The following is a 21,428-nucleotide window of genomic DNA, read 5'->3' as shown; positions in this document are numbered from 1 at the left end:
TTAGAATATCATCCAGGTAGATGAAGAGGAACTTGAGGTCCCGCAGCACGGAGTCCATCAGGCGTTGGAAAGCATGGGCGGCGTTCTTTAACCCAAACGGCATTTGTAAAAACTCGAAGATGCCGAATGGGGTGATGACTGCGGTCATCTGGACGTCTTCTGGATGAACTGGGACCTGGTGGTAGCCCCGGACGAGGTCAACTTTTGAGAACACGGTGTTCCCTGCCAAATGGACAGAGAAATCCTGGATGTGGGGGATCGGGTACCGATCAGGAGTGGTGGCGCCGTTGAGGCGTCGATAGTCGCCGCATGGCCGCCATCCGCCGCCAGGCTTCGGGACGATATGGAGGGGTGAAGACCAAGGACTATTCGACCGGTGAATAATCCCTAACTGTTCCATGGTTGCGAACTCCACCTTTGCGACCGCCAGCTTGCCAGGTTCCAGACGCCGGGCCCGCGCGTAGGCCGGGGGGGGCCGTAGGTGGTGATGTGGTGTTCCACACCATGTTTCGTGGCTGTGGAGGAGAACGTGGGTCTTGTCAGGTCGGGGAATTCGCTGAGCAGGCAAGCGAACTCGTCAGGAGTCGGGAACACACAGGAGACGGTGCGTGACGTAGTGTTACTGCGGTAAGAGAATTAAAAGTTGCTGCGTTGATCAGCCGCCGGTTCCGAACGTCGACCAGGAGGCTGTTGGCGCACAGGAAATCCACGCCGAGGAGGGGCTGGGAAACTTTGGCCGTAACAAACTCCCAGTGAAAACGTTGCCCCCCGAGGCACAACTCCACTCGCCGTCTGCCGAAGGTTCGAATTGTGCCGCCATTGGCCGCTTGAAGGGCGGGTCCGTGATTCCATCGAGGGCGGACGCGGGTAAAATGCTGCACTGCGCTCCGGTGTCGCACAGAAAACGACGACCGGAGAGAGTATCAGTGATGAACAGCAATTTTCCCGCGTTGCTGATTGCCATCGCGGCCGTGGGGTGCCCGTTAGACCCGTTCCTCGGTGGTCGCAGTGTCAGTTGTTGTTTTTTTGGGGGGAAAACTGCAGGGAGGGCGGCAACGCTTCGCCTTCGCGCCAAACTGCACGTGGTAGAAACACAGCCCAGCAGGCTGACGAGCTGGGGCGGCGTCTGCAGGGGATGGGTGCCTCGTGGCAGCGCAGTACTGCCGAGTTACAGCGAAAATTTTGTCAGTCTTGTGCAGTCTTCAATTTCAGATCTGGCCAGGGCAGCTTGTACCTGTTCAGGCAGTTGGCTGAGGATAATCTCGCGGAATAGGAAACATTCCCGTTCTGAGCCCAGGAGTGTGAGCATTTGGCTCATCAACTCTGAAGGCTTGGAGTCCCCGAGCCTGGGCATAGCGAGTAATCGACGGGCGCGCTCTGATTTTGTGAGCCCGAAAACCTGCAGTAACCGCGCTTTGAGGGTTTCATACTTGCGCTCCGTTGGGGGGTTTTCGAGGAGGCTGACGATCCGAGAGGCGGTAGAGCTGTCGAGTGCGGAGACCACGTAAAGGTACTTGGTCTGATCCGCATCGGTGTTCCTCAGGGCGAGCTGGGCCTCGACCTGAATAAACCACGAGGGCGCTTGCTGCTCCCAGAACTGCGGTAGCTTTAGCGAAATGGCGTTTGCTTCCATGCTGTGCTCTTCACAAAAACGGGGTCACCAATGTAGGAATTAACGAATTCCAACGAATAACAGAGATCGACACAAGAGAACAATTAAACAGGTCTTTACTCAATGGAGATGCCACGAGGACTGCCTGGGCAGCCCCGTGGTTTGCGACGTGATGTCATCGCATTTGCCCGCATTTTCCCGTGTTCTTAAAGGGGCCACGCCCCGTACTTGCAAACTCTATATACAAAACACAGTAATGCCTAACACAATGGTACAGGTTTAGGCTGGTGTTAGAACATTGTTAAAGAGAATTATATACAGTAAGCCAGAGTCATTCAGTGGTTCTGCCACATTATATTTATTCTCTCCTGTACTATAGTCTATTATATTGATTCTCTCCTGTACTATAGTCTATTATATTGATTCTCTCCTGTACTATAGTCTAATATATTGATTCTCTCCTGTACTATAGTCTATTATATTGATTCTCTCCCCTGTGCTATAGTCTATTATATTGATTCTCTCCTGTGCTATAGTCTATTATATTGATTCTCTCCTGTACTATAGTCTATTATATTGATTCTCTCCTGTACTATAGTCTATTATATTGATTCTCTCCTGTACTATAGTCTATTATATTGATTCTCTCCTGTACTATAGTCTATTATATTGATTCTCTCTCCTGTACTATAGTCTATTATATTGATTCTCTCTCCTGTACTATAGTCTATTATATTGATTCTCTCCTGTACTATAGTCTATTATATTGATTCTCTCTCCTGTACTATAGTCTATTATATTGATTCTCTCCTGTGCTATAGTCTATTATATTGATTCTCTCCTGTACTATAGTCTATTATATTGATTCTCTCTCCTGTACTATAGTCTATTATATTGATTCTCTCCTGTGCTATAGTCTATTATATTGATTCTCTCCTGTGCTATAGTCTATTATATTGATTCTCTCTCCTGTGCTATAGTCTATTATATTGATTCTCTCTCCTGTACTATAGTCTATTATATTGATTCTCTCCTGTGCTATATTCTATTATATTGATTCTCTCCTGTACTATAGTCTATTATATTGATTCTCTCCTGTGCTATAGTCTATTATATTGATTCTCTCCTGTACTATAGTCTATTATATTGATTCTCTCTCCTGTGCTATAGTCTATTATATTGATTCTCCCTCCTATTCTAGGCTGTGTTGTCCTTGTGTTTTTACATTGTTCTGTCTTCTGCTCCCATATTTGATTCAGTTCTTCAGGGTTGTTAATGGCATTGTTCTCTCATCCAGCCATTTCCCCCCAGCCTTGCTGTGAAGATCCATGAAGTGTCCTCCTGCATGCGTCAGTACTGCCCCTCCGACAGTGCAGCGTTCCCTCAGTACTGCCCCTCTGACAGTGCAGCACTCCCTCAGTACTGCCCCTCTGACAGTGCGGCGCTCCCTCAGTAGTGCCCCTCCGACAGTGCAGCGCTCCCTCAGTACAGCCCCTCCGACAGTGCAGATCTCCCTCAGTAGAGCCCCTCCGACAGTGCAGCACTCCCTCAGTACTGCCCCTCCGACAGTGCAGCGCTCCCTCAGTACTGACCCTCCGCCAGTGCGTTTCCTCAGTACTGCCCCTCCGACAGTGCGGCGCTCCCTCAGTACTGCCCCTCCGACAGTGCGGCGCTCCCTCAGTACTGCCCCTCCGACAGTGCGGCGCTCCCTCAGTACTGCCCCCTCTGACAGTGCAGCGCTCCCTCAGTACTGCCCCCTCTGACAGTGCAGCGCTCCCTCAGTACTGCCCCTCCGACAGTGCAGCGCTCCCTCAGTACTGACCCTCCGCCAGTGCGTTTCCTCAGTACTGCCCCTCCGACAGTGCGGCGCTCCCTCAGTAGTGCCCCTCCGACAGTGCAGCGCTCCCTCAGTAGTGCCCCTCCGACAGTGCAGCGCTCCCTCAGTACAGCCCCTCCGACAGTGCGGCGCTCCCTCAGTACTGCCCCTCCGACAGTGCGGCGCTCCCTCAGTACTGCCCCCTCTGACAGTGCAGCGCTCCCTCAGTACTGCCCCTCCGACAGTGCGGCGCTCCCTCAGTACTGCCCCCTCTGACAGTGCAGTGCTCCCTCAGTACTGCCCCTCTGACAGTGCGGCGCTCCCTCAGTACTGCCCCCTCCGACAGTGCAGCGCTCCCTCAGTACTGCACAAGGAGTTTGTGTCTGGATTATGGGCTCAAGTCCCTTCAGTGGGACGTGAAGCTACAGTCTCTGACTCAGATGCGTGAGTGCTACCCCCTGAGCTAAACTGACAGTTATGTTTGGTACTGTTGCAGAGACCTCAGGCAGACTGTGCAAACACACGGATTAAGTCACTTAGCTTTCCTCAGTTGCCCTCTGAGTCCGAAAGTCTTGGGTTCAAGGCATGCATCGTTCAGGTGAGATGTTGAACCGAGGCCCTGTCTATGCTGTCAGGTAGCAGTGGGGGAATTAAAAACAGAACGTGTCAGGAAGGGACAGAAGGTATGGAGTAAAAAGTAAAGTACTAAAAAGGGAAAAAACAGGAACTAAGTGTTACAAAACATATTTGAAAGTTCTTTATCTGAATGTACGTAGCATTCGTAACAAAATGAATGAGTTAACGGCACAAATAACGACATATGGGTATGATCTTGTGGCCATTACAGAAACATGGCTGCAGGGTGACCACGACTGGGAATTAAACATACCAGGTTATTTAACAATCAGGAAGGACAGGCAGGAAGAGGGAGGAGGTGGGGTGGCAATGTTAATAAAGGAAGGAATCACTATAATAGAGAAATGATATTGGGTCAAAGGAGCAGGATAGTGAAACAGTTTGGGTGGAGATAAGGAATAATAAGGGGAAAAAAACACTAGTGAGTGTAGTCTATATGCCTCCGAACAGTTGCAACTCTGTTGGATGGAGTATTAATCAGGAAATAGTTGAGGCTTGTAATAAGGGAACAGCTATAATTATGGGGGATTTTAATTATCATATTAACTGGACAAATCAAATTGGGCAGAGCAGCCTTGAGGATGAGTTCATTGAGTGTATTAGGGATGGGTTTCTTGAGCAGTATGTAACTGAACCAACCAGGGGGCAAGCAACCTTAGATTTGGTCCTGTGTAATGAGACAGGGTTAATTAAAAATGTCCTAGTAAAGGATCCCCTTGTAATGAGTGACCATAACATGGTTGAATTCCATATTCAATTAGAGGGTGAGAAGGTTGGATCTCAAACAAGCGTGCTGAGCTTGAATAAAGGAGACTATGAAGGTATGAGAGCGGAATTGATTAGAATGGACTGGGAAAATAGATTAAAGGGTAAGATGGTACATGATCAGTGGTGTACATTTAAGGAGTTATTTTACAACTTCCAAAAAATATATATTCCACCGAGGAAAAAAGGGTGTAAAAGAAAAGATAGCCATCCGTGGCTAAGTAAAGTAATTAAGGATAGTATCCGACTAAAAGCAAGGGCACATAAGGTAGCCAAATCTAGTGGGAGGATGGAAGATTGGGAAGTCTTTAAAAGACAGCAAAAAATAACTAAAAGATTGATTAAGAAAGGGAAGATAGATTATGAAAGTAAATTAGCAAAAAATATAAAAACAGAGAGCAAAAGTTTCTATAGTTATATAACAAGAAAAAGGGTGGCTAAAGTAAATGTTGGTCCCTTAGAGGATGAGACCGGGAAATTAATGGTGGGAAACATGGAGATGGCAAAAACACTGAACAATTATTTTGTATCAGTCTTTACAGTAGAAGACACTAAGAATATCCCAACACTGGACAAACAGGGGGCTCTAGGTGGGGAGGAACTAAATACGATTAAAATCACTAAGGAAGTGGTACTTGGTAAAATAATGGGACTCAAGGCGGATAAGTCCCCTGGACCTGATGGCTTGCATCCTAGGGTCTTGAGGGAAGTGGCGGTAGGGATTGTGGATGCATTGGTAATAATTTTCCAAAACTCCCTGGACTCAGCAAAGGTCCCGGCAGATTGGAAAACTGCTAATGTAACACCCTTATTTAAAAAGGGTAGTAGGCAGAAGGCTGGAAACTATAGACCTGTTAGCCTAACATCTGTGGTTGGTAAAATGTTAGAGTCCATTATTAAGGAGACAGTAACGGGACATTTGGATAAACATAATTTAATAGGACAAACTCAGCATGGTTTCATGAAGGGGAAGTCATGTTTGACAAATTTGCTTGAGTTCTTTGAGGAAGTAACATAGAGGGTGGATAAAGGAGAACCAGTGGACGTAGTGTATTTAGACATCCAAAAGGCATTTGACAAGGTGCCACACAAAAGATTATTGCTCAAGATAGAAAATCACGGGATTGGGGGTAATATTCTGGCGTGGGTGGAGGATTGGCTCTCTAACAGAAAGCAGAGAGTTGGGATAAATGGTTCGTTCTCAGATTGGCAACCAGTAACTAGTGGTGTTCCGCAGGGGTCAGTGCTGGGTCCCCAACTCTTTACAATCTATATTAACGATTTGGAGGAGGGGACCGAGTGTAACATATCAAAGTTTGCAGATGATACAAAGATGGGACGGAAAGTAGTGAGTGAGGAGGACATAAAAAACCTGCAAAGGGACATAGACAGGCTAAGTAAGTGGGCAGAGATTTGGCAGATGGAATACAATACTGGAAAGTGTGAGGTTATGCACTTTGGCAGGAAAAATCATAGAGCAAGTTATTATCCTAATGGCAAGAAACTGGAAAGTACTGAAGTACAAAGGGATCTGGGGGTCCTGGTGCACGAAACTCAAAAAGTTAGTATGCAGGTGCAGCAAGTGATCAAGAAGGCCAATGGAATGTTGGCTTTTATTGCTAGGGGGATGGAATATAAAAACAGGGAGGTATTGCTGCAGTTGTACAAGGTATTGGTGAGACCGCACCTGGGATACTGCATACAGTTTTGGTGTCCATACTTAAGAAAAGACATACTTGCTTTCGAGTCAGTACAAAGAAGGTTCACTCGGTTAATCCCGGGGATGAGGGGGTGGACATATGAGGAGAGGTTGAGTAGATTGGGACTCTACTCATTGGAGTTCAGAAGAATGAGAGGCGATCTTATTGAAACATATAAGATTGTGAAGGGGCTTGATCGGGTGGATGCGGTGAGGATGTTCCCAATGATGGGTGAAACTAGAACTAGGGGGCATAATCTTAAAATAAGGGGCTGCTCTTTCAAAACTGAGATGAGGAGAAACTTCTTCACTCAGAGGGTGGTAGGTTTGTGGAATTTGCTGCCCCAGAAAGCTGTGGAAGCTACATCATTAAATAAATTTAAAACAGAAATAGATAGTTTCCTAGAAGTAAAGGGAATTAAGGGTTACGGGGAGCGGGCAGGAAATTGGACATGAGTCTAGGTTCGGAATGGTCATGGCCCTGTGGGTAGTGGAGTGGGCCCAGGGGCCGTGTAGCCTGGTTCTGCTCCTACTGTGTTCTAATTCTGTGTTAGATTTCAGGAGATGGTTTTATTCCTGTTCCTGGCTGGGGTGGAGATCGCCTTTACAGAAGGTAAGTACTGTAGAAAATATAGGGACAGAGTGATCTCCTGGAAGAGTTTTGATCGCCTAGATGGGTCGGAGAGGAATTTCCCAGATTTTTTTCTCCCAAATTGGCCATGGGGTCTTTTATCTGGTTTTTCGCCTCTCCCGGGAGATCACATGGGTTCGGGTGGATGCAGAGTGATAGAAGATTTGAGGTTAGGATCAGATCAGCCATGATCTTATTGAATGGTGGGGCAGGCTCGAGGGGCCGATTGGCCTACTCCTGCTCCTATTTCTTATGTTCTTATGTTCTTAGGTGCATGTAACAGATCCCCCAATATCCTGTTGTCCATCAACCAGCAGCAGATTATCTGGAGTTTTGTATATTTGCTGTTTGTGGGAGCTTGCTGTGCACAAATTGACTGCCGTGTTTGCTGCATGACATGAGTGACGTCATTTCAAATGTACTTCATTGGCTGTGAATCCCTTTGGGATGTCCTGAGGTTGTGAAAGGTGCTATATAAATGCAAGTCTTTCGTTGTTTTATTTTTGGATTTTTCATGTTAAACAATCAGTGATAAAGTCTTTAAATAAAACACTTTGAACAAACGATAGCAACCAATACCAATAAAGCAAACAGCAAAACTCTTCCATCAATAAGCTTGTGTAGAAGCCACTGTTCGAGCTGAGAACCTGTAAATCTGGAACTCCTGGCCACCATTTATTGCCCGTCTCTAATTGCCCTCGAGAAGGTGGTGGTGAGCTGCCTTCTTGAACCGCTGCAGTCCGTGTGGTGAAGGTCCTCCCACAGTGCCTCTGGGGTGGGATTTTGATCCAGCGACGATGAAGGAACGGCGATATATGTGAATGGGAAGTGGCAGCAGGTGCATGGACAGGAGTTATCCCTGCAGTAATGAGCAGGTCGGAGCGGAGTGTTCCCGGGGTTCGTGTCCCATTGTGGATGTGGGGTTTCAGACATATACCCAGATGGTACATTTTGGTAGGAAGAATAAGGAGGCCACCTACTCCTTGGAAAATAAGAGTCTAAACAGGGTAGAGGAGCCGAGGGATCCGGGGGTACAGATCCACAGATCACTAAAAGTAGCGACACAGGTTAATAAGGCCATAAAAAAAGCCAACAAAGCACTGGGTTCATTTCCAGAGGGACAGAATTGAAAAGCAGAGAAGTGATGTTAAACTTGTATCGAACCTTGGTTAGACCACACTGGGAGCACTGTGAACAGGTCTGATCGCCACATTATAAAAAGTATCTACAGGCACTGGAGAGGGTGAAAAAAAATATTTACAAGGGTGATACGAGAACTGCGAGGTTCCAACTATCAGGAATGGATGAACAGGCTGGGGCTCCTTTCTCTAGAAGAGAGAAGACTGAGGACTGACCTGATAGAGGTCTTTAAAATTATGAAGGGGTTCGATAGGGTAGATGCAGAGGAGATGATTCCACTTGTGGTGGAGTCCAAAACTAGGGTTTGCCCGGGGGTGGGTGCAGGGTTTGCCCAGGTGGGGGTGCAGGATTTGCCCGGGTTGGGGTGCAGGGTTTGCCTGGGTGGGTGTCTGGGGTGGGGGGTGCAGGGTTTGCCTGGGTGGGTGTCTGGGGTGGGGGTGCAGGGTTTGCCCGGGTTGGGTGCAGGGTTTGCCCGGGGGTGAGTGCAGGGTTTGCTCGGTGATGGGGGTCGGGTGCAGGGTTTGCCCGGGGGTGGTTGCAGGGTATGCCCGGGGGTGGTTGCAGGGTTTGCCCGGGGGTTGGGTGCAGGGTTTGCCTGGGTGGGGGTGCAGGGTTTGCCCGGGTGGGTGTCTGGGGTGGGGGGTGCAGGGTTTGCCTGGGTGGGTGTCTGGGGTGGGGGTGCAGGGTTTGCCCGGGTGGGTGTCTGGGGTGGGGGGTGCAGGGTTTGCCTGGGTGGGTGTCTGGGGTGGGGGTGCAGGGTTTGCCCGGGTGGGGGTGCAGGGTTTGCCCGGGGGTTGGGTGCAGGGTTTGCCCGGGGGTGGTTGCAGGGTTTGCCCGGGGGTTGGGTGCAGGGTTTGCCCGGGGGTTGGGTGCAGGGTTTGCCCGGGTGGGGGTGCACGCTTTCCCCGGGAGTGGACCGGTCACTCTGGCCTCCATTGACGGTGGGTTGCTGGCTCGGCAGCTCATCTCCCTAATTGACGTAGTCCTGGAACCGCAGCAACAGATAGTCTTTGAGAAAGGTGGGCAGTGGGAGGTCGGGGACTACATCCTGGCAGTGCCCCTCGAAGTGGCTGCGTATCGCACACCGTGCCAAGTGCTGGAGAGAACGTGGTGTCTGGGACAGTGCGAACAGGGACTCATAGAAATCCTGGTGTTCCTGCAACAAGAATGACATTGAATGACACAGATTCTTCAGCACAGAAACAGGCCAATCGGCCCCAACCCTGCCTGTGCCGGGGTTTACACTCCACACGTACTCCTCCCACTCTAACTACCTTCTCCCACTCTCCCCCCGTCCCTCGACTCCCACCCTGGCCCAGGTATCTCTATTCCCAGAATGTTCCACATTCTCACCACACTCTAAATAAAGAATTTAGAAGAAATTTCTTTACACAATCTGTTAATTCGAGTCAAGTGGAGCAAGTGTCAGTAGGGGAACATTTAGGTAAAAGTTATCATTGTATCATAAAGTTTAGATTAGCTATGGAAACAGAACATAGAAACATAGAAAAATAGGAGCAGGAGTCGGCCATTCGGCCCTTCACTCAGAGGGTGATGAACCTGTGGATCCTGAAAAGGACAGGTAGCAATCTAGAGTAAAAATACTTAATTGGAGGAAGGCAAATTTCAGTGGGTTGAGAGCAGATCTGGCCCGGGTAAATTGGAATCAAAGACTGGCAGACAAAACTGTAATGGAACAATGGGCTGCCTTTAGAAACATAGAAGATAGGAGCAGGAGTCGGCCATTCGGCCCCTCGAGCCTGTTCCGCCATTCAATGAGATCATGGCTGATCATCCAAATTCAGTACCCGGTCCCTGCTTTCTCCCCATATCCCTTGATCCCTTTAGTCTTAAGAAATATATCCAACCCTTTCTTGAATATATTTAATGAATTGGCCTCCACTGCCTTCTGTGGTAGAGAATTCCACAGGTTCACCACTCTCTGGGTGAAGAAATTCCTCCTCATCTCTGTCCTAAATGGCTTACCCCTTATCCTTAGACTGTGACCCCTGGTTCTTTTTTTTAATTCATTGATGGGATGTGGGCATCGCTGGCTGGGCCTGCATTTAGTGCCCATCCCTAATTGCCCTTGAGAAGATGGTGGTGAGCCGCCTTCTTGAACCGCTGCAGTCCATATGGTGTAGGTACACCCACAATGCTGTTAGGAAGGGAGTTCCAGGATTTTGGCCCAGCGACAGTGAAGGAACGGTGATACAGGTCCAAGTCAGGATGGTGTGTGGCTTGGAGGGGAACTTGTAGGTGGTGATGTTCCCATGCGTCTGCTGCCCTTGTCCTTCTAAGTGGTAGAGGTCGCGGGTTTGGAAGGTGCTGTTGAAGGAGCTTTGGCGAGTTGCTGCAGTGCATCTTGTAGATGGTACACACTGCAGCCACAGTGCGCCGGTGGTGGAGGGAGTGAATGTTGAAGGTGGTGGATGGAGTGCCAATCAAGCGGGCTGCTTTATCCTGAATGGTGTCGAGCTTCTTGAGTGTTGTTGGAGCTGCACTCATCCAGGCAAGTGGAGAGTATTCCATCACACTCCTGACTTGTGCCTTGTAGATGGTGGAAAGGCTTTGGGGAGTCAGGAGGTGAGACACTCGCCACAGAATTCCCAGCCTCTGGCCTGCTCTTGTAGCCACAGTATTTATATGGCTGGTCCAGTTCAGTTTCTGATCAATGGTAACCCCCAGGATGTTGATAGTGGGGGATTCAGCAATGGTAATGCCATTGAATGTCAAGGGGAGATGGTTAGAGTCTCGCTTGTTGGAGATGGTCATTGCCTGGCACTTGTGTGGTGCGAATGTTACTTGCCACTTGTCAGCCCAAGTCTGAATGTTGTCCAGTTCTTGCTGCATATGGACACAGACTGCGTCAGTACTTGACGAGTCTCGAATGGTGCTGAACAGTGTGCAATCATCAGCGAACATCCCCACTTCTGACCTTATGATGGAGGGAAGGTCATTGATGAAACAGCTGAAGATGGTGGGGCCTAGGACACTGCCCTGAGGAACTCTGCAGTGATGAAATGTGATTGAGATGAATGACCTCCAACAACCACAGCCAACTTCCTTTGTGCTAGGTATGATTCCAACCAATGGAGAGTTTTCCCCTTGATTCCCATTGACTTCAGTTTTGCTAGGGCTCCTTGATGCCACACTCGATCAAATGCTGCCTTGATGTCAAGGGCAGTCACTCTCACCTCACCTCTTGAGTTCAGCTCTTTTGTCCATGTTTGGACCAAGGCTGTAATGAGGTCAGGAGCTGAGTGGCCCTGGCGGAACCCAAACTGGGCGTCAGTTAGCAGGTTATTGCTGAGTAAGTGCCGCTTGATAGCACTGTCGACGACACCTTCCATCACTTTGCTAATGATTGAGAGTAGACTGATGGGACGGTAATTGGCCTCAATGATGGTGGAGCCCAGCACGTGAGTGCAAAAGACAAGGCTGAAGCATTTGCAACTCTCTTCAGCCAGAAGTGCCGAGTGGATGAACCATCTCGGCCTCCTCCTGAGGTCCCCAGCATCACAGATGCCAGTCTTCAGCCCATTCAATTCACTCCACGTGATGTCAAGAAACGGCTGAAGACACTGGATACTGCAAAGGCTATGGGCCCTGACAACATTGCGGCAATAGTACTGAAGACTTGTGCTCCAGAACTAGCTGCGCCCCTAGCCAAGCTGCTCCAGTACAGCTACAACACTGGCATCTACCCGGCAATGTGGAAAATTGCCCAAGTATGTCCTGTCTACAAAAAGCAGGACAAATCCAACCCGGCCAATTACTGTCCCATCAGTCTACTCTCAATCATCAGCAAAGTGATGGAAGGTTTTGTCGACAGTGCTATCAAGTGGCACTTACTCAGCAATAACCTGCGAACTGACGCCCCTGGTTCTGGACTCGCCGACCATCAGGAACATCGTTCCGGCATCTAGTCTGTCTAGTCCTGTTAGAATTTTATAAGTTTCGATGAGGTCCCCTCTCATTCTTCTAAACTCCAGCGAGTACAAGCCCAATCGACCCAATCTCTCCTCATATGTCATTCCTGCCATCCCAGCTATCAGCCTGGTGAATCTTCGCTGCACTCCTTCCATGGCAAGAACATCCTTCCTCAGAAAAGGTGACCAAAACTGCACACAATACTCAAGATGTGGTCTCACCCAGGCCCTGTACAACTGCAGCAAGACATCCTTGTTCCTGTACTCAAACCCTCTCGATACGAAGGCCAACATACCATTTGCCTTCTTTAACCGCCTGCTACACCTGCATGATTACTTTCAGCGACTGGTGCACAAGGATGCCCAGGTCTCGTTGCACTTCCCCTTCTCCCAACCTATTGCCATTCAGATAATAATTTGCCTTCCTGTTTTTGACACCAAAGTGAATAACCTCACATTTATCCACGTTATACTGCATCTGCCATGCTTCTGCCCAATCACCCAACCTGTCCAAATCATCCTGTAATTTCTCGGTATCCTCCTCACAGCACACACGCCCACCCAGCTTTGTGTCGTCTGCAAACTTGGAGATATTAATGGCCCAGAAATTCGGGTCGGGGGCTTCCCGCGGGTGCAAGCCCCCGACCTGCACTTACCTAGCGCGCCGGCAATTGAGCTCTGGGCCTGTGTAGAATTCCTCTCCGGGGCCTGGCCCAGAGGGCGGTGCGCTGTGCTTGCGTGTCCCAGGGGCATAGTTAGTGCGATGCGTCCCCTGGGATCACGTGAGCCACGGGCAGCCAATCGGAGGAGGGAAAAGCCCATTCATAAGATTGACAGAAAGACCTGTCAAAACGTATGAATACTCCGGCCCCCAAAACAGTAGTTAACCTTCAAATAAATTTTAAAAAAATCACACTTTTTAAATAAACTATAAATTACATTAAATAACTATTTTAAACAATAATTTAAATTTTTGAAAAAAATAATTTTATAAAAAAACAGGGCTAAAAATAAACTTACCTTACTTTAAAGTATTTACAAATAATAAACCTGTGGAAAAAATGTTTTAATTTTAATTAATTGACCACTTACCTTTTAAAATGCAGTCCTTACGCCTGGTTTTTACATTTCTAAAATCTAAAGACTTACCCTCACGGAAAAACCTGTAAAAAAAACATAAGTTCAGCGCGCAGGCGCAGACTCCCGCATGCACGCGTTCGACCTCTGAACCCCTTCGTTCAGAGGATCGGAAGTGCCGGTTTCCCGCGCATGCGTAATGCATGCAAGAAACCGGCACTTCCATCGGGTGCACGCGTGGGTACCCCGTGCGTACTCACGCGTTGGGACCCGAATTTCTGGGCCATTACATCTAGTTCCCTCATCCAGATCATTAATATATATTGTGAATAGCTGGTGTCCAAGGACTGATCCCTGCGGTACCCCACTAGTCACTGCCTGCCACTCGGAAAAAGACCCGTTTATTCCAACTCTTTGCTTTCTGTCTGCCAACCAGTTCTCTATCCAAGTCAATACCTTGCCCCCAATCCCATGTGCCTTAACTTTACATGCTAATCTCTTATGCGGGACCTTATCGAAAGCCTTTTGAAAATCCAAATACACCACATCCACTGGTTCTCCCTTATCTATTTTACCAGTTACATCCTCAAAAAATTCCAGTAGATTAGTCAAGCACGATTTACCTTTTGTAAATCCATGTTGACTTTGTCCGATCCGGTCACTTTTTTCCAAGTGTTCTGCTATTACATCCTTTATAATGGACTCTAGCATTTTCCTCACTACCGATGTCAGGCTTACCGGTCTGTAATTCCCCGTTTTCTCTCTACCACCCTTTTTGAACAGTGGGGCAACATTAGCTACCCGCCAATCCACGGGTACTGTTCCAGAGTCTATCGAATTTTGGAAGATGACCCGCAATGCATCTACTATTTCTAGGGCCACTTCCTTAAGTACCCTAGGGTGTAGATTATCAGGCCCTGGGGATTTATCAGCCCTCAATCCCATCAATTTCCCTAACACCATTTCCCTACAAATACTGATTTCCATCAGTTCCTCCCTGTCATCAGACCCTATGTTCCCCGACATCTCTGGGAGGTTATTTGTGTCCTCCTTTGTGAAGACAGAACCAAAGTATGTATTTAATTGGTCTGCCATTTCTTTGTTCCCCATTATAAATTCCCCTGATTCTGACTGCAAGGGACCTACGCTTGACTTCACCAATCTTTTTCTCTTCACATATCTATAAAAGCTTTTACAGTCAGTTTTAAAGAGGAGATGGTTCCGGTACAGTTGAGGTAAATTCCCACGAGGGGGAAAGGTAGGGCAACCAAAGTCAGAGCTCCCTGGATGATGAAAGAGATAGAGAGTGAGATGAAGCAGAAAATGGGGGCATATGACAGATTGGTTGAGGTTGAGAACACAAGTGAGAACAAGGCTGAATAGAGAAAGTTCAGAAGGGAAGTGAAAAAGAAAATAAGAGGGGCAAAGAGAGAGTATGAGAATAGATTGGCAGCAAACATAAAAGGGAATCCAAAAGTCTTCTACAGGCATATAAATAGTAAACAGGTAGGAAGAGGAGGGGTGGGGCCAATTAGGGACCAAAATGGAGAACTACGCATGGAGGCAGAGGGTATGGCTGAGGTACTAAGTGAATACTTTGCATCTGTTTTCACCAAAGAAGAGGATGCTGCCAAAGTCATAGTGAAAGAAGAGGTAGTTGAGATATTGGATGGGATAAGAATTGATAAGCAGGAGGTACTAGAAAGGCTGGCTGTACTTAAAGTAGATAAGTCACCAGGACCGGATGGGATGCATCCTAGGATGCTGAGGGAAGTAAAGGTGGAAATTGGGGAGGTACTGGCCATAATATTCCAATCCTCCTTAGATATGGGGTGGTGCCAGAGGACTGGAGAATTGCAAATGTTACACCCTTGTTCAAAAAAGGGTGTAAGGATGTTTCTGGGAGTAGAGAATCTTAGCTATGAGGAAAGACTGGATACGCTGCGGTTGTTTTCCTTGGAACAGAGGAGGCTGAGGGGAGACCTTATTGAGGTGTATAAAATTATGAGGGGCCCAGATAGAGTGGATAGAAAGGACCTATTTCCCTTAGCAGAGGGGTCGAAAACCAGGGGGCACAGATTTAAAGTAATTGGTGGAAGGTTTAGAGGGGATTTGAGGGGAAATTTCTTCACCCAGAGGGTTGTTAAATTTGTGATTTAACACTAAATAACACCACAATATACAAAGTCCCACAACCATATTAAAAAAAAAATCACTTAAGACTTCAAGTAAACTACTTTTAACCAGAACACGAAACTTCTTCAACAAACAAGTAATACCAGTTCAACGCCAGTCCTAGAAAACAGCGTTTCCTGTTGTTATTTCGGATTTCCAGCATCCACAGTATTTTGCTATCCCACCTGGAGTGACTGGGTTCAGTCCCGGGCCCCGCCCCTCAGGAAGGATATATCGGCCTCGGAGGGGGAGCAGCGCCGATTCACCAGAGTGATACCGGGGCTGAAAGGGTTCAATTATGGGACAGGTTGCACAGACTAGACTTGTATTCCTTGAGTATAACAGGCTGAGGCGTGATCTGATCGAGGTGTTTAAAATGACAAAGGGTTTCGATAGGGTAGATCCCCAGCCACCAAATCCATCCCGCTCCCTGGCCACTGCCACAGACTAAACCAGACTGTTCGCAACCTCAGCGTCCTACTTGACCTTGAGTTGATCTTCCAACCACATATCCTTTCCATCACCAAGACCGCCAATTTGTACCTCCGTAACATCGCCTGTCTCTGCCCCAGCCTCAGCTCATCCGCTGCTAAAACCCTCATACTTTGTTACCTCTAGACTTGACTATTCCAACACACTCCTGGCCTCCCACATTCTACCCCCCATAAACTTGAAGACATCCAAAACTCGGCTGCCCGTGTCCTAATTCACACCAAGTCCCGTTCAACCATCACCCCCTGTGCTCACTGCCCCGTGTCCTAACTCGCACCCAGTCCCGTTCAACCATCGCCCCCTGTGCTCACTGCCCCGTGTCCTAACTCGCACCAAGTCCCGTTCACCCATCACCCCCTGTGCTCACTGCCCCGTGTCCTAACTCACACCCAGTCCCGTTCACCCATCACCCCCTGTGCTCACTGCCCCGTGTCCTAACTCACACCAAGTCCCGTTCACCCATCACCCCTGTGCTCACTGCCCCGTGTCCTAACTCACACCCAGTCCCGTTCACCCATCACCCACTGTGCTCACTGCCCCGTGTCCTAACTCACACCCAGTCCCGTGCACCCATCACCCCCTGTGCTCACTGCCCCGTGTCCTAACTCACACCCAGTCCCGTTCACCCATCACCCCCTGTGCTCACTGCCCCGTGTCCTAACTCACACCCAGTCCCGTTCACCCTTCACCCCCTGTGCTCACTGCCCCGTGTCCTAACTCACACCCGGTCCCGTTCACCCATCACCCCCTGTGCTCACTGCCCCGTGTCCTAACTCACACCCAGTCCCGTTCACCCATCACCCTCTGTGCTCACTGCCCCGTGTCCTAACTCACACCCAGTCCCGTTCACCCATCACCCTTGTGCTCGCTGCCCCGTGTCCTAACTCGCACCCAGTCCCGTTCACCCATCACCCCTGTGCTCACTGACCTACATTGGCTCCCGGTCCAGCAACGCCTCAATTTTAAAATTCTCATCCTTGTTTTCAAATCCCTCCATGGTCTCGCCCCTCCCTATCTCTGTAATCTCCTCCAGCCATTTGACCGCCCGAGATCTCTGCGCTCCTCCAATTCTGACCTGTTGAGCATCACTGATTTTAATCGCTCCACCATCGATGGCCGTGCCTTCAGCTGCCTGGGCCCTAAGCTCTGGTATTCCCTCCCTAAACCTCTCTGCCTCTCTACCCTTAAAACCTGCCTCTTTGACCAAGCATTTGGTCATCTGTCCAAATATCTCCTTATGTGGCTCGGTGTAAGAACATAAGAAAATGTTGTTTGATAATCGCTCCTGTGAAGCACCTTGGGAGGTTTGACCATGATAATTGGAAGTGGTTGTTGTTGTTGCTGGCGCTAGTGGTCATCATTCAGTGACCGCAGATATCATTCTCTTTAAATGCAGGGCCCCCAAGCTCCACATCCCAAGCTCCAGCACCAGCCCTCGCTCTCCAGCTCGCTAAAAGGCAAGCTTGGCATCACATAGCCACTATTTGATCAGCATGGTTTTCTGTTCAATCTTTTTCAAGCTCTGTCTACAGAATGTACCTGGAGCACCTTCTGGGGCACGGCCTCCGTCCACGCATCCGTCACTTTGAGCCGATCGTAAACATTGATGAGAGCCTCAATTGTACGTGGGGACTGTGAGCAATATCTCAGCACCTGGGGAAAAACAGAAAAGTGTCAGGCGGAATACGGTCAGTGTCGAGAACACAGTCAGTGTCGGGAACACAATCAGTGTCGAGAACACAGTCAGTGTCGGGAACACAATCAGTGTCGAGAACACAGTCAGTGTCGGGAACACAGTCAGTGTCGGGAATATAGAGGGAGGGGGAGAGAGAGGGAGGGGGAGCACAATGAGGAAAATAAGAACATTCGAATTAGGAGCAGGAGTCGGCCATTCGATCCCCTCGAGCCTGCTCCACCATTCAATGAGATCACGGCTGATCATCGACCTCAACTCCACTTTCCCCTCCGATCTCCATATCCCTTGATTCCCCTAGAGTACAAAAATCTATCGATCTCAGCCTTGAATATACTCAAAGACTCAGCCTCCACAGCCCTCTGGAGCAGAGAATTCCAAAGATTCACCACCCTCTGAGTGAAGAAATTCCTCCTCATCTCGATCTTAAATGGCCGACCCCTTATTCTGAGACTGTGACCCCTGGTTCTAGATACTCCAGCCAAGGGAACCAACCTCTCAGCATCTACCCTGTCAAACCCCCTCAGAATCAGAGAGTGAAGTGCTTGAGGGATATAGTGAGAAGGTGAGTAGGTGGGGTTGGGGAAATGGGGAGAAGGTGGTAGACAGATATGGTGAATGGCTTTTTATGGTTCCTGCTCTTAATTCACAGTCACCCTTAAACATTAAGCACATGAGGGGAATCAATACATTAAAAATAAATTCATTGTGGGGATGTGTGTCTCTGGCAAGGCTGGCCTTTATTGCCCATCCCGAGTGACACTGTGCCGGTGGCGGTGGGCCCTCTCCTAGCGATTGTTTATCCGTTTGCTGTCAACTGTGTTGGTGTGGGACAGGAGTCACGTGTAGCCCAGGCCGGGTAGGGGCGGCAGGTTCCCTTCCCTGAAGGACATCAGTGACCCAGTTGGGTTTTTACCACAATCTGGCAGCTTTCAGCGTCACTTTCTCTGTTTCCAGTCGACAGGTTTTCTGAATTCAGTTTCATAACTAGCCATGGAGGGATTTGAACTCCCGACCTGCCCTGGTTGATGAGAGACTCAAAGAAATAAATTCCAACATCACAACTCATTGGAGCGAACTCCAGTCCCACCACCGACACCAGGAGCAGTGCAGGAGTGACCCGGGTACCGGTATCGGTGAGACTATCTGAGAAACTGACACTCTCCGAGTCTCCAGCTGTCCTTCGATGTAATGATATCAATCCTGCTGCCAGAAAGGGAACGGGTTCAGTGCGTGTGAGCAGCAGGACGCTAAGGATGTTACTCGTTGGAGATTTCTCTCGGTGTAGAAACTGCTGCTGGAACTAACTCCTCCATCAATTCATTTGCAGATGTTAATGAGGGAGTAATGAGGAGCTTTACCCACATCTCCCTGAAGCGAGGCACACTGGTAGCCGGGTAACGCACCCCGATGGGCTGGAATCACAGCCTCCGTCTCACCGCCAGCCCAGGAGCGCGAGGAGCAGTCTACCTCTGATCCACCGCCAGCCCAGGAGTGCGAGGAGCAGTCTACCTCTGATCCACCACCAGCCCAGGAGTGCGAGGAGCAGTCTACCTCTGGTCCATTGCCAGCCCAGTATCAGGCTGGAGCTCGAGGAGCCGTCTAACTCTGATCCACCACCAGTCCAGTATCAGGGAGGAGCGCGAGGAGCAGTCCACCTCTGGTCCATTGCCAGTCCAGTATCAGGGAGGAGTACGAGGAGCAGTCTACCTCTGATCCACCTCAGATCTGACTCCACTGTCACACTGTGCATTTCGACGACACTAGGACCGAGGAGTGCCTTTCCCCTCCAAGGCTTGGGATTCATACCACCCACAGTAAGGGATGAATCAGTCTGCTCTTTGCTGATTATAAAGGATTGTGAGGTCCGAGTTGAAGTAAAATGAGGATCAGCTCTCAGACGCCTCCTTTCCAGGTTGAATAGCCCAGGTCTCTCCTGTCTCTCCCCATAACTCAGACCCTGACCCTGGGGATCAGTGTCATGGCTTCTCTCTGCTCTGCCTCCAGCGCTCCCTTGTGTCTCAGTGACCAGAACTGGACACAGTGCTCAAGGTGGGTCTGACCAGAACTGGACACATTGCTCAAGGTGGGTCTGACCAGAACTGGACCCAGTGCTCAAGGTGGGTCTGACCAAAACTGGACACGGTGCTCAAGGTGGGTCTGACCAGAACTGGACACAGTGCTCAAGGTGGGTCTGACCAGAACTGGACACAGTGCTCAAGGTGGGTCTGACCAGAACTGGACACAGTGCTCAAGGTGGGTCTGACCAGAACTGGACACAGTGCTCAAGGTGGGTCTGACCAGAACTGGACACAGTGCTCAAGGTGGGTCTGACCAGAACTGGACACAGTGCTCAAGGTGGGTCTGACCAGAACTGGACACAGTGCTCAAGGTGGGTCTGACCAGAACTGGACACAGTGCTCAAGGTGGGTCTGACCAGAACTGGGCACAGTGCTCAAGGTGGGTCTGACCAGAACTGGACACAGTGCTCAAGGTGGGTCTGACCAGAACTGAACACAGTGCTCAAGGTGGGTCTGACCAGAACTGGACACAGTGCTCAAGGTGGGTCTGACCAGAACTGGACACAGTGCTCAAGGTGGGTCTGACCAGAACTGGACACAGTGCTCAAGGTGGGTCTGACCAGAACTGGACACAGTGCTCAAGGTGGGTCTGACCAGAACTGGGCACAGTGCTCAAGGTGGGTCTGACCAGAACTGGACACAGTGCTCAAGGTGGGACTGACCAGAACTGGACACAATGCTCAAGGTGGGACTGACCAGAACTGGACACAGTGCTCAAGGTGGGTCAGACCAGAACTGGACACAGTGCTCAAGGTGGGTCTGACCAGAACTGGACATGGTGCTCAAGGTGGGTCTGACCAGAACTGGACACAGTGCTCAAGGTGGGTCTGACCAGAACTGGACACAGTGCTCAAGGTGGGTCTGACCAGAACTGGACACAGTGCTCAAGGTGGGTCTGACCAGAACTGGACACAGAGCTCAAGGTGGGTCTGACCAGAACTGGACACAGAGCTCAAGGTGGGTCTGACCAGAACTGGACACAGTGCTCAAGTTGGGTCTGACCAGAACTGGACACAGAGCTCAAGGTGGGTCTGACCAGAACTGGACACAGAGCTCAAGGTGGGTCTGACCAGAACTGGACACAGTGCTCAAGGTGGGTCTGACCAGAACTGGACACAATGCTCAAGGTGGGTCTGACCAGAACTGGACACAGTGCTCAAGGTGTGTCTAGTTTGATCGTGACCTCCTCTGATTTGTACCCTCCTTCCTGGCTCCGTGTTGTTCAATGTACACTTGGTTTTGTTGAATGCTGCTCTGTGTTGGTTGAAGATGTTCACTGTTGAGTTTATCCATTAATAAAAGGAGGTGGCAGTAGAGAAATTGGATAGGATAAAAATAGATAAAGAGGAGGGGAGGTAAAATTGGCTCATGCCTCCTTTGGGGCGATAATTTCGCCGGGTGCTACTTTTAGTGCCCTGAAAAAGTTAGCGCCCCCGTGCCCGAAACTGAATGGTAGCGCCCCCAGCAGGAGGCGGGGTGCTACTGGAAGTGCTCCCCCTCCCTCTTGGGATGCTGCCATTGAATATCGCGGCGCGACGTGCAGCAGCGCCACCCGTGTTGGCACGTAGCGCCGCGGAACTGCAGGCCTCCTGCCTCTGATTAAAGGGGAGGGGCCTAGCAGCGTGCACCGGGGCCCTGCTGGGCTACCAGGGAGCAGGGTGCCGGCAAAAGATCCCGGC

At 49.5% G+C, this 21,428-nt stretch overlaps 1 protein-coding gene across 5 annotated transcripts in view; it reads right to left on the bottom strand.

Moving 5' to 3' along the window:
• Nucleotides 1-7,638: 7,638 nt before the first annotated feature.
• The window catches only part of asb10 (ankyrin repeat and SOCS box containing 10), a 57,280-nt gene continuing 43,490 nt past the window's right edge, over nucleotides 7,639-21,428 (bottom strand). For 3 of the 5 annotated variants that reach the window (XM_085992169.1, XM_085992167.1, XM_085992168.1), the window contains 2 exons: nucleotides 17,515-17,628; nucleotides 7,639-9,455 (listed from right to left, as the gene is read on the bottom strand). In XM_085992169.1, coding sequence (XP_085848295.1) covers nucleotides 9,270-9,455; nucleotides 17,515-17,628 — 300 coding nt within the window. In that variant the 3' untranslated portion in view covers nucleotides 7,639-9,269. The remainder of the gene's footprint in view (nucleotides 9,456-17,514; nucleotides 17,629-21,428) is intronic. The other 2 variants (XR_015078944.1, XR_015078945.1) reach the window with 2 other exon arrangements.

This window comes from Somniosus microcephalus, chromosome 7 (genome assembly GCF_052327205.1).
Source record: "Somniosus microcephalus isolate GS21.2 chromosome 7, FLI_Smic_1.0, whole genome shotgun sequence".
In the NCBI taxonomy this organism is placed as follows: domain Eukaryota; kingdom Metazoa; phylum Chordata; class Chondrichthyes; order Squaliformes; family Somniosidae; genus Somniosus; species Somniosus microcephalus.
Note: the sequence above shows the minus strand (reverse complement) of the source record. Positions and strands in the feature narration are given on the sequence as shown.